The following is a 23,930-nucleotide window of genomic DNA, read 5'->3' on the forward strand; positions in this document are numbered from 1 at the left end:
ATAAAAAATTAAACAAAACATAAGAAACATTTTAACACTTATTACCTTTCATTACTTCATGTGAAAGATCTTTGCACAAACATAATTTTATGTTATCTTCGCAGGGCTAAATTTAATTTTCTTAAAAAAATTATATAAAGCTTGACCTTGACATATTTATATTTAACGTGATTACTTTAAAAAATATTGAAGCCTTTACTTACCATATTGTTTATACATAGCAAGAGTCGTCAAAAAATGTTCCAAGAATAAAGTTGTTTGAAATAACGCTGTTTTTATTATAGCAGGCTAGTAATTTCATTATTGTATTCATTCAGTTAGTGTAGAATAAAAGTTTTGCGCAATATAAAATTAAAGAAAAAAAAATCTTATTCTTACAAAAGTTTGATGAAACAAATCAAGTTTGTATTTATCTTTTACTTTGTTCAAATGTAGAAAGAGTTGGTCTATGTACTAATATTATAGAAAAAGTAAGTAGTAGTAATGTTATCTTATTTCATGTTTAATGTCAAAGATCCAACATTTACAATTTCATTCTGAAAATCTGAGATAAACATGTATATCACATACATAATAAATATATTTTCTTATTAAAAGATATATAGTTTAAAACAATTTTATTATTCTTGTTTTTTACTCAATACATACACACAAATACACACACAGACATAAACAAAGTAGGCCTACATTTCTAGCTTGTAATACATGAATTAGTAATGAAATAGTATTGCTTAGTGTTGCCTGTAATGTTTAATTAATATTAAAATCTTTTTATCAATATCAATATAAATATTATCTTTCACATTACATATTTCTTTTTTATAACATTGTACTATTTTTTGTATAGAAAAAGAAAATCTAAAGTCTAAAGCATGGCCTTTGAAACACCACAAAATCTTAATGCACCGTTTTGATCAAAATGAAAGGAGTAATAGGAAAAAGTGCAGAATTCAATTATCTTTCACATAGAAATTAGCTTTGTAATTTTCTTTAAAATCAGCTTCTCTTAAATGTCAAATATATGATACCTAAATAGTTATATAAACAAGCGACAAATGATTCATTTTCTGTTTATTATTTTGATTATAAGATATCGATTGATGTGAAAATATCAGAAAATTTTGTAACTACAACAAGCGTTCTATGATGTTGAAATAGGAAATTAGAGAAACAAAAGTACAGTAGGCCTATTATATAATCAAGCTAAGGCCACTTTTTTAAATTTAAAGGCCTATTTGACAGTGATGTTTCATCTGCACTTTTTGCCAACTTCTCTATCACAGCATCGTAGAATATTCTGTCCTTTTCCATTTCGGCGAGTATTTCATTTGTTTTATGTGTTTTCACTATTAATCAGGGCTCCTTTTTTTTACTCTTTTTTTTTCAAAAAAAAATATCCACCAAATAAGGCATACACAGCATACAGATCTAAGCCAGTGAGTCTGGTTTGAATGTACACTTTGGTTTCTTATAGTTATAATGTTTTTTGTTTGGTGTAATGCACAAATTGTAAGACAAATTTCCGTACGGACAATAAAGATTATTATTATTATTATCTAGATGGCTGCCCATTGTATGGTATGCACTATGGACGGTCGTCTTGGTGCTCAGGTTCAAACCCTGCCAGCAGCCATCCCTCTCCGTCCCGTTAGGACTATGATGTAATAATCTTAATTCTTGAACTCTGATACATCCGACACATGAAAATACTAATTTTGATCATTTTAGATCAAACGCAAGTACCAAGATTTGTTTGACGAAAACAATGTGAAAATTGAACAGCTTTTAACTCACAAGCAACATTGCTTTAAGGCCTTTCTGAGTAATCCAGCTTGACCCAAAGCAGAGAACTCTACACTAATGCCAAAGGAGAGGTCCAGCGAAATCTGAAGGAGTCATGGTATAACAAAAAAAAGCAGAAGAAATCCAGTCCTATGCTGACAGTAAAAATGCAAAAATGTTTTACAATTCAATCAAAGCTTTTTATGGTCCTCAGCAAATTGGCTCATCCCCCCATTCAGTGCTGACGGAAACAAACTTCTCACAGACAAGGAGGACATACTTGTTTGCTGGGCTGAACACTTCAGTAACATCCTTAACTGTCCATCAAGCATTAGTGCCGAAGCCATCGCACGCCTGGAACATGTCCCAATAAACCATTCACTCGCTGACCCTCCCCTGCTAAATGAAGTAATGACTGCCATATCCAACCTCTCAACTGGTAAGGCACCGGGACTAGACTCCATCCCTGCTGAAATATACTCACTTGGCAGTACCGAGCTGACAGCTAAACTAACTGAAATCTACCAGATAATGTGGGAACAAAAGAAACTACCACAAGAGTTTACTTATCCCCGGTCACTTCATCCCCTGGTCATTTCATCCCTCGGTCATTTTATCCTTTTTTTCCACTTTATTCATCAAATAATAATTTTAAAATTATGAAATTAACAATATTTCATATATTTATTTTTATTTACATGACAAAAGAATTGACATTCATAAACAAGAATAGAATAAAATGTAATTAAAGATATACAAACATTAACAAATAGATCTAATGTAAATATTTTTTTTGCCTGTTAACTGAAATCAATAAGATAAGCTATTAATAGTAGGTACAGAAGACGATCCATTGATTCGTATTGCTATACATTATTCGTAATTCCTTGGCCAGTTTTGCGTATTTCTTAAATTCAGCGTTTATTAGAATAAAAAGTTATTTCAGGGTTTGAAATGACACGCTCATATATGATATAAGTAAATACAAATTCCGCATTACAATAAATCTACTTATTGAAATATATTGTTTCATTTCTCAACAAGTATGGAGAGAGTAGGGTGAACACTATAAACACTATATACAAACATGTCAAAATATCAAAAGGTATTCAAAATCAACATATTTATATATAAGATGAAATGAGGGCTTAAAGGCAAAGTCTTAACAACACAATTACACAATTCCTGAATGTCGACTTGGCGTTACCCATTTCAGCCTAAATGTCTTCTAGTGTTGTTAGGTTGTAAGGCTCCCTCAGTAGTGCCTTGTTCAAGGGTTGAGGATCAATGCAGATTCTAATCCTGCCATCTGATTTTCCTACCAATGCAATTTGGCTAACCCACTCAATGGGCTCAGTTATTCTTTCCAGAATTCCTCGTTGAACTAATGAGTTTAGTTCAGCTCTGACTTTCTCTTTTAATGCTATCGAAATTCTTCTACATGGTAGGACTTTGGGCCTCACTGTTTTGTCTATTTTCAATGTAGCCACGCCCAAGTCACCGAGTGTGTTTTGATGTTTGTTTCCTGTGGCTTCCACTTTGGCAATAAATCGGTTTTCATTTATGTGAATGAGTTTCATCTTCCTCAGTGTTGATAATCCTAGCAGGCATGTTAGATCATTTGGTACTACCACATACTCAACATTGAATTTCTCATTGGTCTTTAGATTGGTGGTTACCAACGTAGCTTTTCCTTTTGGCTCCATTACCGTCTTATTCCACATTGTTAATCTCTGGGACGTCGGTACTATCTGGTCTGGGCACATATTTTTCGTTTATGGTATTGACGTCGGCGGCACTGTCCACTTGAAATCTGACTCTTTGGTTGTTGATCATCATGACGGCCGTCATCCTATGCTTTTTGGGGCCATTCATTGCCATTACCCATTCAGTTTGGAGTGTAACTTCTTTTTCTTCTGTGTCTGAGTCTATGTTGCTCTGGGTCTTTGCTTTAGTAATGCTGTATATTTTCTTTTTGCAGACTGAGGCGAAATGATTCCTGCCTCCACAAATGTGACACAATTTTCCCCAGGCCGGACATTTTCCCTTTATGTATTAATGGTCACCCTTGAAAAATGTACAAGTTTTACTTTGTCTTGGCCCCTTGTCACTCTGTTGATATTCCTTTCTGTATTTTGGGCCTGACTTAGATGTTGAGTTTCTTTCAATTGTTGAGTTGTCCAAAAGTTCGTTTCATCCTTCTCTGATATCCTTCATTTGCCTTTGTGATCTTTCATATATCCTACACACATCTATGCATTTCTGTATGGTTAGTTTATCGTCTTGCAACAGTTTCATCATTAAGTGTTCACTTCTAACCCCTAAGATAATTCGGTCCCTAACCAGACTCTCTTCATGTTTATCAAAATTGCAGCTGCTTGCCAGTTTCTTCAGGGCATTTATGTACAAGTCAATTCTCTCGTCCTCCTCTTGTCTTCTCGTATTGAAGATATATCTCTCATATGTTTCGTTGGTTCTCCCAACATAGAACTCTTCAAAACTTCATTTATCTTTTTCTCCTGCCCCTTTCCAAATGAATCAAACACGTCTGCTGCCTCACTTCCAATTATGGTCATTAGTGTTGCTACACGTATATCTTCTGTCTCTGTTGTGAGTTTCGTGGCCTTTTCATAGTTATCCCAGTCTCTTCTGAATCTTTTCCAATTGGCCGCCATATTGCCTGTTTGCAATAGCGGTTACGGTACTGGGAAATACCTGTAAGCAGTTGCTATTTTAGCTATTTTCTTTACGTTTTTCTAGGTTATCATTTACCTTTATTAGATGTGTACACCGCTGCCACCATGTTACGATAGATACTTGAATATAAACAAACTTGAAATAAAAACACTATCAGATCATAACAAGCAACTTTAATCAGCCATCTTGGCTACCAGAGTATTGTCCCTTATGCATGGGCACAACTCTTCCCACCATATAACATTTCATCAACAGTGCTGATAGCTTGTGTAGAGGTCAGGGTGAAGTTAGGTAAACCAATAAAAAATTGCAAGCTCCGGCCAGTGATTATTTCAATAACCTTTCGTAGAGTTCTTGTAGACTTGCTTTACTTAAATAATAACGTGTAGACTGACTGGTTACAATTTAAAATAGTAGATGAACAAACTTAGGCTTCAATTAGACTGTTAGTACAGTCACCTTCAATAACTTGCAATTGTAGAAAAAAAAAACTTGCTAAACTTCACGCTCTTACTGGCGAAAAAAATAGTTCATTCGTGCGTGTCAAAGACACTCATATACTGGCCGGACGAGGCCCCAAATGTCGGGTTACTTTCTTGTTTTGCTCGTTAGGGGCTACTTGATTACTTACAATTAATTATTACTAAATACACTTCATCTCAAACTCCAGATATCCATGAAAACAATAATAATTTTAATACTTAATAAAGCACACAATGACACCAACTCTCACGAAATATAAATACATAAACACCTGTCCAGGAAGCAACCGTCCAAACTTCCTGAACCGGGAACAAGACCCCACTAACTAACACACTCTTTCACACATTCAATTCAAGGAAGACTGACCATTTAGTCCATAACACGAGCAGACTGTTCACATTCATGACCTGGCCCTGGGAGTACATAAACAAAGGGATTTAACTATCATACCAAAATATCAATAAATTAACATATTCATTCTCACCATCCTCCCCCTGACAATGACCACAATGCTTTAACGCTCTACCTAAAATCTTAGATCCATTAAACAAAGAACACATAACGTATGGACATTATAATGAGGTCTGCATATTGCAGTTATAAAATTTCTATACATTTTCGTTTAGCTAATTCTTGATTGTGTGTTTTTTAGGAAAAATACTTAACAAAAATGGCATTCCAAGGGCCAAACAGTGATAAGGATTGGAAAGAAGCAGCTAAAGAGGTTCTGAAGACTTATTATCAGCTGTTTTTTGGAACTCAGTGGCACAAGTTTGACAAATCTACGGACAATGATATTGTAAGGGCAAAGATTTGCTATGTCATGCATGGTCAACCAACTAATTACGCTGAAAAAATTGAGATGGCTTACACGGACAAGCAGAGAAAGGATGCACAGAGAATATTAGATGCAATATATAAGGTATTGTTAATTTAATAATTCTATTAAACTTAAAAATTGATTTCTTTTAGGATAATTTTTTCCGTGTTTAAAGGTTTACAAGAATTTATAACTTTGGCACCCAATGAATTTAATAAGTAACAGATTCCTAGAGTTTTTGTTTTTTGTGAACCTAAGTACACCATTTAGTAATAAAGAGAACTCATTCTCCATAAAAAAAAATACATCTACAAAATATAAAAATACCTGTATTTTATCTCGAAAATCTCAGTTCGGCAGTCTCTATTGAAGCCAAGTCTAGGATTGCGGATAGACATTCAAGAGAGATTCAAGGAAAAAAATTAAAAGCTCTTTCAAGAAAAATAACTCTAAAGCTTGTTGGAGTGGCTTGAAACAAATTACTGGCTACTTACCCAAGCGCGAACCAATGTGCGTCGCTGACAATAACAAATTTGTCAATGAATGAAATGATTTCTACAGCCGATTTGACTGCCACAACTTCGAGAAAGACCACGGTGATTTATTGGCATCATTTGAAAACAGCAATATAATCCAGTCTCAAGAAATGTTCAATAAACAAGAAGTGACTAAAATATTTAAACAATTAAACACCGCCAAAGCCTCAGGACTTGACAAATTAAGTGGAAAACTTATAAAGCTATGTGCGGAACAACTGGCTTATATCTTTTGTGCTATATTTAACACGCCCTGGCAAACGCACAAAATACCTTCCATTTGGAAGACATCTGAAATAATTCCAGTACCCAAAAAGAAGATCATTGCTTCCAACAACGAACTACGTCCCGTAGCACTTACATCAATTCCAATGAAGTGATTGGAGAAAAAGATTTTAAAACATCTACTGAAAGTAGTCGAAACACGTCTTGACCCACACCAGTTTGCTTACAAACCGTCAAGAAGTACAGAAGATGCAATACTATTTATGCTGAATCGTCTATACCATCATCTTGATACTCAGAGACACTACGCCATAGTATTATTCGTAGATTTTTCATCCGCAGTCAACACCATGCAACCACATTGCATGATACAAAAACTATCTGAACTGAACGTTAGCAAAAACATACAAGCTTAGATTCTAAACTTTCTTATTAAACGCCCACAATATGTAAAAGTGAACGGGCATGTGTCAGGCACGAGAGAACTAAGCACTGGAGCGCCGCAGGGGTGCTTCCTGTCACAAGTATTGTATACCATATACACAAATGACATTCAGAGCCTATCAGCTGACACTCCCATCATAAAATTTGCTGACGACACAGCAATCATTCGCCTTATTGCAGGTGACGAAAATCTCTACCTTTCAACAATTAACACTTTTTACCAATGCTGTATAGATAACTTTCTAATTTTAAATGTTCAGAAAACTAAAGAAATGATTATTGACTTTAGGAAACATAAAGGCCATATTACAGAAATTCAGATGAACAATCAAACCATAGAACAAGTGCAAGAATATAAATATCTAGGAACAATTATCAACAACAAACTGAAATGGAGTGAACATTGTCAAAACCTATACACAAAAATTTACCAGCGACTCTTCTATCTCAGAAAGCTAAGAAAATTTAACATCGACAAAACAATTATTACACTTTTTAATAAAACAACCATCAGTAGTCTAATTAACTTTTCCATCACCTGCTGGTATGGTAATACTTCACTGGCACAAAGACATAGACTAAATAGACTAATTAAAAAAGCATCGTATATCACTCAAATACAGCTACCATCTCTTGAAGAGCGTTTACAAGAAAGGTGCATATCCAAAACACTCTTAATTCTTAAAGACAACCTGCACCCATTAAACCACTGTTACATAAGATCTGAACAAAGTGGTCGTCTCCTTTCCATTAGGACTAAAACAGAAAGATTTAAAAACTCCTTTATCCCTCTTTCGGTCAGAGTGTTACAAGATCAGCTGTCGTCATCGAGAAGTACATAGAAGTCTTATTCATAAAGCGCTGGTTGTGAATGTTTATGTGTTTCGTGTTTGAATGAAGCTCGAATTTTTCATCTACACTGTTATTGTACAGAAGTTACGCTGATGCTGTCAATTGTAGTCAAACTGAATTTTTATTTGATTGGATCAATAAAATTATGTTATCTTATCTTATCTTATGGATCTGACAGTAAAGTCCATTCTCAGTTTTCGGGTTGACAGTAAAGTTAACTAGGCACTCTACTCCTCATTGTAAAGGTTAAACTTTACATTTTTTTCGAATAATCGCCGGACTCACAGTGTGAAATGCTATTTTTAAGTTCCCCAATTTAAAAAAAAATAGAACTTTAATAGTTATAACTTTGTGTTGTATAATTTTAAATGCTACTTTTGAGGCAAACTTACTATACTAAAAAATTCTCATTGCTCAATAGGTCTATGTGATTTCATATAATGTTATTCATAAGCTATACAATTATTAAACAATAACTGTATTTTCACGCATATATCCTGCATACATACACATATAACCCGAATATGCGTATACCCCGCACAAATTGCAAAATATATATATATATATTGTTATAACCCAGCCTTGCACCAGTGCTTGAGGTGCGCACCAGCGCACTAGTGAACGTAAACAAGAAGGACTGTTGGGAAGCCGGCTAGAAGTCATGGGAGTATGAAGTCTGGTGCTGAGTGCTGTCCTGTGTGATACTAGGAAACTGTTTGGGAGACCTGGAGCGACACTGGGAAGTGTGTCGGTGGTCTGTTCTGTGCTCTGGTATAAAGTAGGACTCTTAGAACCTAGACATATTACTCCCTGTGACTTTATAGCAGAAGTCCAAGTCTAACTAGTTACTATTACCCGTACCATTTGTCGATGCTTCATTTGCATTTATCATAATAAAATAATCGTTTACTCTTGTCAACCTGTCTTTCGTTGAGTGCCTGCCTTAGAGAGTTACAACAATATATACTTATAGCCGGCATGTGCAAAGCGGTAGATAAAGTACCACCATCGTACCATTTATTGTCTTTAGGTTTAGAATAAGATGTTTGTAAAGCTTTCCTATGTACATTTCACAACCACACAGTAAACTATAGAAAGTATTTAGAAACCCACCGGTAAATCCATATTTTTCGTTATATTTATAAGTAAAATAAATTATGTAAAACATGTACCTTTGTTTACCTCGCACATCTGCCATTGGTGTGTAAAAACTTCTATAACCCACGGATTATATGCACGAAACTACGCTAGTGTTATTTAATGACGCACTTTAGTAGACGGACCTTAGACGCGACATTTAAGAGACGACACTGTTAGTAGGTTCGAGGTTATTTAATTAGACTTTTAGTTAGTTAATTGTAGTCCCTTAAATGGATAATATAATCTTTAGTGACTAACTAGACTGTGACCCATTCTGTAATAAAGCTAGTTATTGTGTTATGTCAAGATTGGATTTAGTTATTCTGTATCAACCATTTGTGACAGTGCATGTTAAATAAAGGACTTGTAATTCATTGAACTGTACACTCACGCATCTAAGGTTATTTTTAATGTACTGAAGAAATACATTAATTTTCAACTCTTACATAGTGCCTGTCGCAACTATTGAATTAGTTGTATAATAAAATTAGTTCACATTTAAATAGCGCCGATTTCATCAATAGGTGATGACGTCATTCGCGCTATTTTATTTTCTTGTGTAGTAGCTGCTCTCCCCTTGTCGCTTCGTCATAAATGTTTTTTATGACGTAAATCTTTTCTTCTTGATCGTCTGTTTCTTACACGCCATCTTGCGCTGTAGAGCCAAGCGGTATTTTGTGAGGGCTTGAATTCCCCTTGTGCTTATGTTACTGGACAGACTTAGCGTTTGCCTTGGATATATTCTTGGATTATCTTGACCCCTGTTTATTATTATCATTATTTATATATCCTATCATTGTAAAAATATCCTTGTATTAAATTAATATTTATTAGTTTATGTATAACTGGGTGTGTATGGTGTGTCTGTGAGCTGAACTTGGGCCTAAAAATAATATAAGTTATAAAGTAATTATAACATATACACACATTGTAATTCACATTACAACTTAATACTTAGTAATTAATTCAACTAAGACCTGACAGTGCCTACGTCGTCACGTGGTCCTTATAAAAAAAGTTAAAATTAAGTTTTTATTAAAGCTTATTTCGAATTATTTATGTTTAATGGTTAATATCCAAAGTATATGTTTAAAATTGTACAACTGGGTAGTAGGCAGGGCCGTAATTGTTCACTTTCACCTGAAAGTTTCTTCATTCCCAAGTACAAACAAAAGTTGTGCCTGCTGTTTATTTGAGTACAATAACGTAAAATTAAGACTTACTTGATACATATTTATATAGCTCAAATACTTTTTGCTTTTTAAGGTCCACAAGGAATCAAAATCCACTGAAATACTTATTGGGTTCATCTTTATATACTGCAAGGACGACAAAAAACAATATACTCTTCCTCTGTTTTCGGTATTTGTCGGCAAGGATAAAGATGGTCGAGATTTGAGAAATTTTGTGGATCCCGACGGCCGGACTTACAAAAACTGGGACGACTGGAAGTCTAGCAACCGTCTCCCTGAGCTTGAGTACTGCTATCCTACACGAGGTTTCTTTACATGCAGTGGAGGTAATGATTATACATTTGATTATGACTGTGATCCTGATGTGGAGTTTGGAGTTTCACCAGCAAGTCTTATTTCATCAAAGATAATTGGCAGTACAGACACTATCACAGCAATAACATCTATTGGTAAGTTTTCGTCTTTAAAACAACAAAATATGCTAATTTTTTAGCACTTAAACAGCTGTTGTGGGCTAATCTAATCTGACTTCGACTATGTATCAATTATTCACTCGTGTGTAGATCTAGTGGATCTAGACTAGTAATTTAGAAGAATGACGTCTTCTATACATCACTGTCTAACTGACAAAGTGATTCTAACGGTCAGCTTCGATGACCTTTCAAAGTTAATAACGAGCGCCGCTCAAAATACTGTAGGCCTACTTCACGACGAATGACTTACTTGACAGCGAAGTAAAACTGTCGACTTCTTAATGTTCCACGAACTCTAGTTCAACTGCTACAAATTTCTGGCTTACTTTAGACAGTGTTCTGGCGTTCTTTGATCCCTTCTCTGGGTCGTCAAAATAATGGCGTGGCGTTCGTTCTGGCCTCGGGGTCGCCAAAATAATGTTGTGGGCTAATCTAATCTAACTTCGACTATATATCAATAATTACTTAACATTAGCCACAGAACATTACAAAATAGATATACTTGATAACAACATTCAGTTCTATAAAATACTTTATTAACCACTGGGAAATCCGTCCAGTCTTCCTAAAACGTCGCTATATCTAATTACAATTCAACTACTATTCAAAACACAACCTACTTCTAACATAACGCCATGTTGGTCTCTTGTTCGCCTAAGTCTACCACGTCATTAGTCTGTCTTACTACGTCACTACTTTTACCGTCGCTAAAACTATACACAATATAATTAACTAACAAAACTAACCTACTCTCTAAACTAGTACATTACACAGCTTTAACAAGTAAAAAAAAAACAACACATAAATCCAAATAAAATAAAGACTGCCCCAAAAGAGTGTTCAGAGTGATTATAGTTTGAAACATGTTATAGAACGCCCGGCCATAGTCTAAAATTATTTCTCAATATCACGTGAAACAACACGAAGAATTTTTTAAAAAGTAGCTGCGTCCCCACTTCTAATTGACGGATAAGAAAGTTGTGAAGTACAGTTGTAAAGATAAGTTAATTTTGTATGTAGGCCTATTGAAATAGCCCAGGCTTATTAATGGCCTTTTATATAAGTGCACCCCTCTGGATTCTAAGTTGCCAAATTTGACACCTTCAAATCAATTAAATTCATAGTAGCAGCTTAAGAAGTAGTGCTTCGACTGAAGTACAATTGTAAGGATAAGTCGTTATTGTATTAAACTAGAATTGGCTAATCTGAAGTTGATAGCCGAGCATGTACACTTTATTATAGGCTTGCAATTCTTTACACTATAAAAGTGTGAAATATTCTATGGCACATTTGTCGTGATTAATTTTTTTTTATTTGCACTTAATTGTTTATCATTATTATATTTAGTTAAGGCATAGAATATGTTAAATGTTTTTCCCGGGAGGAGAAATCCTTGCCAGCTGTCTTTCGATGTGATACATGTAACAAGAGTGAAGAGTACAGTCATCTGGCTCAATGTATTACGCCTTGTGGAGCTGCGGTTGTTGTTAGAGCTCGATTAAATAGCAGGTTATACACTTCCACCAGTTTAATTTGGTAGATGAAACAAGAAAGTTCTTCATATGCCATCGCCCGAGACAGGAGGCGTGGTGGCTGAGCGGTAAAGCGCTAGGTTTCCGAATTAGGGGACGGGTTTGAATCCTGGTGAAGACTGGGATTTTAAATTTTGAAATCTTTTGCTTCCTCTGAGTCCACCCAGCTCTAATGGGTACCTGACATTAGTTGGGGAAAAGTAAAGGCGGTTGGTCGTTGTGCTGGCCACATGAAACCCTTGTAAACCGTAGGCCACAGAAACATGTGACCTTTACAATTATAAAAGTATAATTAGCCTTTTCTTTTGTTGCTATTTCCAGCAATATTACCTCGCTATTTGCTGATTTAAAATTCAATTATATATTAAAATACATTGTACAAAGAAAAAATAAAATTCTTAACCATTCTTATGGCTTGTAACTCTAACCCAATTTCATTTTCAATTTTAGCATCTGGTATAGTGGGAATAGCTTCTCTCTTCACCCCACTGGCGCCTGCTGTGATTATAACTGCTGCCGTAACAGGCGCTACTTCTGCTGGTTATGGTGCTGTTAGGTGAGGCTTTAATTTTCTTTTCTTTCTTTGTTTATTTTAGTCTACTTGTAGAATTAAAGGGTTAAATGTTATTTTTGTATGTTAAATAATACAATCATATTATAATTTAATAAGAAAGCTAGTTTTAGTGGCTGATGATGAGAAATTCGCCAACGAACTAAATTATTTCTATTCTCGTTTTGACAAAGAAGATTTTGTTGAACTACACAAAGAACTTTTCAACACTCTGTCCAAAGGAAAACAAGAGCCCTACGTCAATTTTGTAACGGAGGATGAAGTGACATTGTTATTTAAGAGAGTAGACGTAACAAAAGCTTGTGGACCGGACAAAATTAGTGGCAAGCTGATCAAGCTATGTGCGGAGCAAATTTCTTCTATCTTCTTTCATATCTTTAACCAGTCATTGCAAACGTGCGTAATTCCAAACATCTGGAAAACTTCAGAAATCATACCAGTGCCTAAGAAACCAAAAATAGATTGCTTAAATGATTTCCGCCCAGTAGCACTAACACCTATTGTTATGAAATGTTTTGAAAAATATATTCTTAAACAACTTGTAGCAAAAGTCAATAACAGCCTAGACCCTCACCAATTTGCATACAAAGCAGCTAGAGGAACTGAGGATGCCATTCTATTGCTTTTGGACCAGCTTTATAAGCATCTCGATATACCCAAAACATATGCACGAGTCCTCTTCGTAGATTTCTCCTCGGCTTTCAATACCATACAGCCACATCTAATGATAAACAAACTGAGTAACTTAAATGTAAGCCCTTACTTGCAAGCATGGGTTCTAAACTTTTTAACCCAACGGCCCCAGTATGTTAAAGTCAACAACACCAAATCGTCAACTCGAGTACTATGTACGGGTGCTCCACAAGGTTGTGTACTTTCTCCTGTGCTATACACTCTTTACACTAATGACATAAGAAGCATCTATGACTCAGTTAAACTCATTAAATTCGCTGATGATACTGCCATAGTCGGTCTTATTTCAGGAGACGAAACTCAGTATCGAAGCTCGATAGAAGAGTTTACAAACTGGTGCACCGACAACTTTCTAGAACTGAATGTAACAAAAACTAAAGAACTTATAATAGATTTTAGAAAGAAAAAACAAACTATACGTGAACTGCAAATAAACACTACATCTATAGAACAAGTAAAGGCATATAAATATCTAGGCATTATCATCAACAACAAGCTTTCATGGGAAGACCACCTTGGAACTCTGACAAAGAAAACAGCCCAGCGACTCTTTTTTCTATACAAACTCAACAGTTTTAAATTAAACAAGAAGATCCTTGAGACATTTTACGGCGCGACAGTACAAAATCTGCTAACATACGGAATAAGTTGTTGGCAAGGCAACGCCTCATCTAAACTGTTGCAACGTCTAGAAAACATCATTAAAAAAGCATCAAAAATTACACTCACAACATTACCACATTTAAAGGAACTTTTTGAACAAACGTGCCTAAGAAAAATCGAAAAAATCTTGGAAGACAACGGCCACCCGCTCCATCAGAACTACGCCAGGTCGTCGCGAAGTGGGCGACTGCTGTCAATCAAAACAAGAACGGAGCGGTACAAAAACTCGTTCGTACCTCACTCGGTCAGACTCTATCACCGCCACTCATTGATCAGGGAACATGAAATGCACCAAGATACCTGTGTGTAGTCGCTGAATGAACTCTTTATGTTGTCTGTTGTATTTATGTGTATTTTTCTGTTGTGTTGTCTTTATATGAGAAACGAGTCCTTGTAATCACAACAAATTTCCGTAAGGATCAATAAAGCAGTCTTAGATAATTTCATATTTGATAGAGTTAAGACATTTTTTGTTTATTTCAGAGGAGCCACTCGACTGTTTGACAAAGACACGCATGGAGAAAGTCTTGCTGATTTTGAAAGTATGACGCTTTGGTTGGGGATCGCTGCGGCACCGCTGAGTTTCACTTCTTCTTTAATTAACACTAGGTTAATATTTGGGGCCAAACAATGTCCTATTTTTAGTAGATCGATGAGGTCGTTTGCTACTTTCTTGAACTTGACAACATCCAGTGTGTGCAGTGCCATGCTTGGAATGGGACTTGAAAACTTAATTGACAAAGCGTCGAAAGACAAGCTCACTCCGCTGGAAGTTATGCAGTTTTCCATCAGAGTGTTCTTCTTCTCCAACACTTTGATGCAGCCGGAGGTGGCCATGAGCATCATACACCAAGCTACGGAGATGCATTTGAACAAATACATGGACGATTTGTCTGATGAGGCAACCAAAGAAATAATGTATAACTTCATGGACAGAAATCGTGGAGACGAAGGCATCAAAGACACGTCAAATATCATTCGAACTGTTCACAGAATGGATTCGAACACATTTTTCAAATCCGTGAATCCAAATGACAAAATCGACATAGGAGGAAGTAAAGGGCGTACGTCTGACGCTGAGGGCAATGTTAGCAACATAAACCCTAACAGGTATTTTTCTAAGAGATAATAGAACATACACTGACACTATAAACCCCAGTTGCTACTATTTTTTTGAAAAAAACTCCTCGAGAAAAGAATTATTCTAGAAGGGACATTCATTCTGAATAATAGTTTTAATTTAAGGCTTTAATACACGTATTTAATTAGTTACTAATTTCACATGAAAATAAACTGTGATTAAAAACACTTTTAAAAATTTCATTACGCTAAGTCACAAACGAAACTAAATCTAACAAACAGAGCTTGTGTTACACAAAATCATGAGGCGACCCACGATTAATAATATATAAAAAATATTCTGAATTACGTCTAAATTTACTTCGAAGACCCCTCTAGATCAGTGGTTCCCAAACGTTTTTGTTCCGTAGACCCCTTGCCATGTTTTCTGTTTTTCGGTAGACCCCTGCTAAACTTATATTGCGTTTTTTGCAAATTCATCAACTCCATTATTTTAACTAATTTCTAACTGTAGTGAGTCGAAGAATGAAAAAGTAATTTAAAGCAACATTTTATGTAATAGAGATTTATCTTTTTATTGATAATATTCAAATTTAAACCAATTAAAATAACAATTAATATATATTGCTGGAATAACCAAACACACTGGAAATGTTTTTTTTTTTAAAGCTCTATGGCTGATAAAATTAATGTTTTATCTATAGTGTTCTCCATATTTTGCTCTAAGTAAAGAGATCTTGTAAGAAGCTCATATACCACCATCTTCTCTATAAGATGTTGAAGAGAGATTTTGTGGGTTTATTATCTTTGAGTTTTCGAAATTTGTTCACACTTTTATCTTATTATCAGGATGGCATCGTCTATAACAGCGGTTCTCAACCTTTTAAGCTCGGCGACCCTTTTTACAATCCCCCACTCTGCCGCGGCCCCCCCCCCATACACATACGGCAATTTAAGAGTAGACAATAACAATCCATATTTTCGATGGTCTTAGGCGACCAATGGCTAATGGTCAATCGACCCCCAAGGGGGTCGTGATCCACAGGTTGAGAACCCCTGGTCTATAATAATCCTCCAGGCTAATTGATTTCATATGGTCATAAAAAGACAATCAGATAACCGCTTATTTGACAGGAAAATAAATAATCAACGATGTAAAATCTAGATTTATTTTTGATAAACACTAGTGAAATGAATTTAAAATTAAGCTATTTAAGTAAGTATCGAAATTAAATACAACAATTTTACATTTGAATAGCAGGATAAATATTTATAACTTAGGTACAAAACATTTATAAGTTTATGAAATAGTTATACGGGGTGTGACAATTAAAATCACGATCTGCTTACATGAGATTCAATATCGTAGACCCCCAAGGACATCTCATAACCCCCAATTTATTTTTTTCACTTTTGTAGACCCATTGGAAGTCTTTGTAGGCCCCTGGGGGTCTATATAGACCAATTTGGGAATCACTGCTCTAGATCATAGAAAAGTCTAAAAAACATTCTTCTGGTCCAGAGTCATTAGCCAGTATGAAAATTTATACACTGACGATACATAAGAAATTTAGACTAAAAATGTCTTTTTTTTTTAAATACGAGAGTGTTGTTAAGGATTAATAAACATTTTTTTTTCACGCGTCCTCATAACTTTTTTTCTAATTAAATCTTTCTGAATGACGTCAAGGGAAAAAAAATCCACTACGTCATACAGGCTCAAAACGTAAATCTAAATGTGAAGCGAAGTAATGAGACAAATTAATAATGCATACATATTAGAAGTAGCAACAGCGACCAAGTTTGTCAATGATAGAAAGTTATAAAGTGAATGTGACGAAGATAAGGGAATGCGTCTAACAAGGCTCGAAACACTGAACCCAAGAAATGACAACACATTTGGCAGCAACGCACAGGCGAATTTAACCACCAAAGTCTAGACCATAGAAATGTCTAAAAACATTCCTCTGGTCCAGAGTCATTCGGCCGTAGGCAAATTACCGCCCCAGTTAGCCCAGCCCCTACCTAGCCACACCCTTGTTCACCTATTTCACAGGGTCTCTGGTTTGAGTCTCGGTTTTTTCAAGGTATAAAACGGTTGTTTTGACAATGTCGTTAAGGCCTATTCTTTCATATCACATTTTTTAAAATGTAAAAACACAATTTAAAAGGACTTAAAAAATTAGACATTTTGCGAACGTCAAATGGCCAAAAAGAGAGTTCAGTTGAAATCTTATTCTGACAGCAACAGGCCTGCTACAAGAGATTAAAAATATTTTGTTGAAATACCTCTATTCATCTCGTAACTTTGTGGAAACTTTGAAATCCTAAAACCTTGGTGGATGGAGGTGATTCTCGAAAACGGGTTTAACCCCGACCCATTTATCCCCACTAGGGAAAAAAATCATGCTTAAGTGATTGTATAAATCTAGTTTACTTACGGTAAACTAGGCCACAGAAACAGATGACATTTACGCCATCTACAAGTCAAATCCACCTGAGATCATGGTAATGTGTGCCAGTTCTATCAAGCGCATTGGATAATGGCCTACATCAATGGATTCCTTTTTTCCAAAAGACATTTTGGAGCGTATTAAAATTGATTTAGTATACTTAAAAGCTAAGAAATTTAAAAGATAACTTTAAAAAAATGGGTAAGGGTTATTTGGTTGACACATCTTCTCTTGACGCTGATAAAAGCGAAAAAACTGAAGACTATACCTACACCGAGTTTATTTCAAATATTGGATAGCATTTAAAAAAAAAATAAAAACGTACCTCTTAATAAACAAACATGCATAAGTCAAAACGTTTACAAAATGATAAGTCACATTTGTTAATGGATATAGTGCGGCTGCCTGGTCGCGTGGTATTGTCTCTAGATATGTGGTCTCGAAAGGCCCGGGTTCAAACCCTTCCCGCCTTAATCCTCCGAAATCCTGTAAGGTGTTGTGACATCTACTGCTAACCTCGAGCTAAATTAAGATTTACTTGGTTGAGCTTCAAAAGCAGCGCAAGAACCATAACCCACTTTTTATTTCTCCATAAAAGAAGATGCAACAGAAAGATTTAGGCTTGAAAAGAAATTAACCATTTGAAGATACGATGCTCTTAATAGGTCCAGCCAAGATATGTCAATGGAAAATTTGATTTTCGTATATTTAAAGGGTTAAACTGACATACTATTAAAGTGTATTTCAAAATGACAATGTCTTCAATTCAGAAATTATAGGATGAGTGCAGTGTTTCACATGATTACAAAAACCGAGTTGCGGCCTACATATTTGTCCGCATTTCGTGTAGACAAAGCCGTTGTTCGCCGGCGTTCTATATGAGTTTTTTTTTCATCATCTGTCTTCAATAAGGGCTTTTCTTTGGGTCTCAAATGTATGTCCCGTGGTCTTTGTGAGAGTTCTTCAACTGTCTCTATTAGTAAACATTTTGCTGCCATCTACTTCCTCTATGCCAGTGAAGCCGAAGTGGTGCCTTAGTTGAAATAAAAACGTGTGATTGCAATATATAAATATATATATATATATTGTAACGAATCTCCCTATTCAGGCTCTCTGCAACTGGACCTCACAACACCACCAAGTTAAAGAACTTGACAACTCAGGGCTCCAAATAAAGTAATAGTTTAATGTCAAATAAAAAAACTGCCAATGCTGTACAATTGGCAGCACGTAACACAAGACTGTACAAATATTTCTCTGTTAATAGCCGTACCGCCGTATCAACTCTTGCACTGGTCTCTCCGTCTCGTCCCGGACTTGTACTGAGCCGTCGTACTGAATCGTAGATCGGAGAGTTGTCATTCGCTCGACTCTGTACCTTTGCTCTTCATATAGGGTCCCTGTTGGCCTTCTAGAACCGGTCGGAATATCGCTCGGCCATTCTGGTGATCACTCGCCCGGAACCCAGTCCAAAAAGTCCGCCACGCCGTCCCACAAAGGGGGCCGTCATCAGAGACCCGTGGCTGGAGTGGCGGTCCTTGCACGGAACAGTGACGTTTACATTATTGGAATATGAGACAAGCTCCCCGCAGTTAGCTCTGTTCTCAGCCACTTATAGCGAGTGGGGCCCAGGAACGGGGACGGTGCGCTGTGTACACGGCACGGATCGATTTTGCCCTTTCAATCAACATGGTCGTCTACCGTTCGGAGCTCTCAGACAGGACAAGGGTGAAGAGCCCCATGACCAATACTGGTTGTTGGATAAAAGCCTTTCTAACGACCAACGGGATAATGTAGATTAGCACCATAATTAGTCTCCATCATTCACAACTTTCCTAACCATGTCTATATAATTCTAACATTATTGACATTAGTGTTACGAAATTTAAGACACGCGTGTCGCGGGTAATATCTGGCTAGTATTACATAAATTACATAAATTAACATACGTTTTAACCAATTCGCAATGTTTGCGTCCCCATGTTGTTAGATTAAATTAATTTGACTGTTTTATAATACTTTTTCTTTTTTTTTACTTGTCTTATTTGCAAATGTGTATGATTTTCACATTCGTCTGCGGCGGCCGGAACTCCCAGCATTCCTTCCCCTAGTGTTGCCACTGCTTGCAATACCTGTACCAACCATGTTTCTTATGTATATTCATTCCACAGTGAATTTAAATTAGCAAAATTTACCTTGGAAAATTGATCAGCCATAGCATATATGGGACAACTATTCATAGGGGAAAATTGTAGGGGCTCTCTAATTTCTCCGTCATCTTAATCAATAGCTTATGCTGTATTTAAGTAAATCTAGCATTGACACTTGTGTACATTGAGCTTGCTATAACATAAAAGGTGAGCTAGCATTGACACTAGTGTACATTGAGCTTGCTATGGCATAAAAGGTGAGCTAGCATTGACACTAGTGAACATTGAGCTTGCTATAACATAAAAGGTGAGCTAGCATTGACACTTGTGTGCATTGAGCTTGCTATAACATAAAAGGTGAGCTAGCATTGACACTTGTGTACATTGAGCTTGCTATAACATAAAAGGTGAGCTAGCATTGACACTAGTGTACATTGAGCTTGCTATAGCATAAAAGGTGAGCTAGCATTGACACTTGTGTGCATTGAGCTTGCTATAACATAAAAGGTGAGCTAGCATTGACACTAGTGTACATTGAGCTTGCTATAACATAAAAGGTGAGCTAGTATTGACACTTGTGTACATTGAGCTTGCTATAACATAAAAGGTGAGCTAGCATTGACACTTATGTACATTGAGCTTGCTATAACATAAAAGGTGAGCTATAAAACAAAATAAGTAAAAGGATATACTTCATTGAAATGTTTTCTATATATTTAGCTTTCTTTTTCCCCTCTCTTCCTATCTCTACTTTACAGAACAAGGAAGAAGGAAATTATTTTTAACAATATAAAAGACAATACCTCCATTATACAATATTTTAGAACATATTTTGATTTTGCTCAAGCCGAGAATCGAACTTGTACTCTGACACCGTCAGCTCGATATCCCGGCAAAATTATCCATTATACTAATTTATAAATTGAATTTTTAATTCTTTTTATTTTACTTTGAAAAATTATAAGTCAAACTAAAGTTTCACCGTATTTTCCCAACAAGCCAGTAAATCTTTTTTTTTTTCAGCGATATGCATCAACTATTTAATTTCGATAAAAAAAATCTTTAGAGCCGTTTTTTAGAATGTGTAGATGTTTCATGACGTTATGACTTGAATAGAGTTGTTAAAAATAATTTATATCTGATACTTAAAGTTGTAAAATAAAATGACTTGCATTTATTGTTTAATTGCATCAATGTTGTTATATTTATTTCTTTAATAGGACGGAACTGGAAGAAAGACCTACACTACTGATGGAAATCGCTTTGGAGTTATTACGGTCAGACCAAAAGGTGCACAAATAAGCACCATGTTTCAGAAACCTGAGTGTCATTCGGAATATGTCAATAAGCTTCTCAATTATTTTAAGGACTCTGCGGGCCCGATCGAACCAAACAGGGATGCTGCTAATCGACTTGCAAGATTTATGGGTTTCAGGGATTTTCAAGTGTACCTAATTGATAATGAAAAAAAATTAAAGTACATGAGACGACCACCCTAGATCCAATAGTTCATGAAGAAATTGTCCATCATCTTAACATGATTTCTATTTAGATCAAACTCAACTATTTAGATCAAGCTTATAATATGGAAGGAAAACTGATTTATCAAAACTGTTACATAGCTCTTTTTTTTTTTCGCAAAGAACTCTTGATTCTAAGCCCGAAGATACTAAGATTTTACATATAAGTCAAATATTTTAAAGTTAACTCATTTATTGAAAAATGGATTCCTCAATTTTTTTTTCGATCTTAAGTAATATTTAATAAAATAAGACTATAAAACTCTCAGAGATAAAAGTTATTAGTTTGAAGAAGTGTAGGTGGAATAAAAAAAAATAGAAAATGTGTTTGAAATCTAAATAGAAGATCTACACAGATAACAGTGCCATTATGATTCAATGTTCTTCCAGATCTAGATTAGATTTTGCTTATATATCTATCTAGATCTACGCCTGATGTGTTGGCCTGCATGGACTTTTAGCTATTCTATATCTAGATCTACTCCTGATGTGTTGGCCTGCTTGGACTTTTAGCTATTCTATATCTAGATCTACTCCTGATGTGTTGGCCTGCTTGGACTTTTAGCTATTCTATATCTGGATCTACGCCTGATGTGTTGGCCTGCATGGACTTTTAGCTATTCTATATCTAGATCTACTCCTGATGTGTTGGCCTGCTTGGACTTTTAGCTATTCTATATCTGGATCTACTCCTGATGTGTTGGCCTGCTTGGACTTTTAGCTATTCTATATCTAGATCTACTCCTGATGTGTTGGCCTGCTTGGACTTTTAGCTATTCTATATCTAGATCTACTCCTGATGTGTTGGCCTGCTTGGACTTTTAGCTATTCTATATCTAGATCTACTCCTGATGTGTTGGCCTGCTTGGACTTTTAGCTATTCTATATCTGGATCTACTCCTGATGTGTTGGCCTGCTTGGACTTTTAGCTATTCTATATCTAGACTAAAAGATATAGGTCTTTGGCCAAAATGTTATAATTGTCTTCCTATTTATTACAATTAAAATTATTTATTCAACATATTGGCACACAATTTTTATCATATTTATATCCTCCTCTCGTATTAGTATTAACATCTTTTACTTTATACTTTTTTAAATTGGATTTTGTTTGAACACAGGACCCCTTAAAACCAAAAAATATTTCTATTATAATTCCATTTAAAAAATAAGGTCTGAATTAGACTTAATGAGCCTCTTACCTTCTTGAGCTGTGGGAATTTTTAAACGTCAAATACTATGAATCAGTGTTATTGAATACCCAAAGGATTATATTGATAAACTAACAAGATAAACTAACAAAAAAAAAAACAAGATAAACTAACAAGAAAACATTATTAATTAAAATGAATTTGATTGATAATGAAAGTATGATTGTGTATACAGGATATGATCAAGTAGGCTATAGGGAGCTTTTTTTTTTTTTGGCTATGCTTTTCTTTTGAGAAACCAAGGTATGTTAGGTCATAGTTGATACAAATATAAGTCATGTGATAATTCAAGGTTTTTCATTTTATCAAGGAATGTGAAACAGTTAAAGAGGTGGGTTTTTTTTATAGGGGCATACACTTGACAGTCTAAATAGGACTAAATAGAGCCCAGATCAACATATTTAAAATATACTTATAAAACGAGTTCTAGTCTAGATATAGTATATTATATATCAAGATTCTAGATCTAGATCTTGACTTAGATATAGACTTAGATCTAAATCTAGATTGACTAGATCAAGACTTAGAGACTTAGATCTATTTCTAGACTTAGATCTTGAATCTAGATTTATATCTAAAACTTGTATGACAAATGACAATGGAGATTTAATTTTTATTTGCTATGGGAAAGTCGTTAAGACTTGAATTGTTGTCATTTGTATACAATTGTAGTTTAAAGTAGGTCAAGAATTATTTTCTTTCGTGTTGCCAATTTATCTAATTTTGTTAGAAGAAGAATATTTTTTTTTTTAGTTTTTCTTTATTACAATGTAACATGTTATTTATTTTGAATGTATGGATAAGGTTAATAATTATTATTTTTAAAAATATAAGTGTACGCTTAATGAATATATGGAGATGCTGTGGCTGAGGGGTGAAGCACTTGGAACTGGAAGTCCCGTGTTCCAATCCTGGTGAAGACTCTAGGTGGACCAATTCAGGGGCCGATTTTGAGTTTGTGTTTCACACAAACTGTCTTTGTAACCTTGTTTTGAATTAGATTTTGTATAATAATCGTATAATTTTGTTATTACTAAATTTATATCTTATTTCAATCTTTGTAAAGTTACAATCATTTTTGTTTAAAAAGAAGTTTAATTTTTTTTTAATTCTATTCAGAGAGTAAAATTATATTAAGCGTACTTGTATCAATTAGTTTGGATTAGTCATGCAATTAAGTTGGTAATAGATCTAGAATGCCTTTTCTGTATCAATTGTGGTTTTTCAGGGTGGGGTCCCTAGCCCCACGCCAAACCCTCCTCCTTTCTCACCCGGGCTTGGGAAGATTGTATTGTAATTTATGGCTCCTTTTATGTTTGTGTTTACATAGCCTGAGATACCAAACAAATTAATTAATTACCAATAGTTAATTAGCTTATATATGAAGCGTGGTCGAGAGGCTAAGTGCGCTT

At 35.2% G+C, this 23,930-nt stretch overlaps 1 protein-coding gene across 2 annotated transcripts; it reads left to right on the forward strand.

Annotated features, from left to right (window-relative positions):
- Nucleotides 1–175: 175 nt before the first annotated feature.
- LOC106079435 (uncharacterized) lies at nt 176–23,660 on the forward strand. 2 transcript variants are annotated; one of them, XM_056041533.1, is made up of 6 exons: nt 176–287; nt 5,615–5,884; nt 10,246–10,621; nt 12,628–12,733; nt 14,588–15,214; nt 21,008–23,660. In XM_056041533.1, the coding sequence occupies exons 2-6, from the start codon at nt 5,633–5,635 to the stop codon at nt 21,087–21,089; spliced, it is 1,443 nt and encodes a 480-aa protein (XP_055897508.1). In that variant the 5' UTR covers nt 176–287; nt 5,615–5,632; the 3' UTR covers nt 21,090–23,660. The 2 variants fall into 2 exon arrangements, with proteins under 2 accessions (XP_055897508.1, XP_055897507.1); XM_056041532.1 differs by having other exon boundaries at nt 205–470.
- The last annotated feature ends 270 nt before the right edge of the window (nt 23,661–23,930 follow it).

The sequence above is a fragment of the Biomphalaria glabrata genome, chromosome 9, assembly GCF_947242115.1.
Source record: "Biomphalaria glabrata chromosome 9, xgBioGlab47.1, whole genome shotgun sequence".
In the NCBI taxonomy this organism is placed as follows: domain Eukaryota; kingdom Metazoa; phylum Mollusca; class Gastropoda; family Planorbidae; genus Biomphalaria; species Biomphalaria glabrata.

Coding starts and splice junctions, on each gene's coding strand:
- LOC106079435 (XM_056041533.1), top strand. CDS start 5,633: ATGGCATTCCAAGGGCCAAACAGTGATAAGGATTGGAAAGAAGCAGCT. Junction 5,885..10,245: donor TATTAGATGCAATATATAAG/GTATTGTTAATT, acceptor TTGCTTTTTAAG/GTCCACAAGGAATCAAAATC. Junction 12,734..14,587: donor GCTGGTTATGGTGCTGTTAG/GTGAGGCTTTAA, acceptor TGTTTATTTCAG/AGGAGCCACTCGACTGTTTG.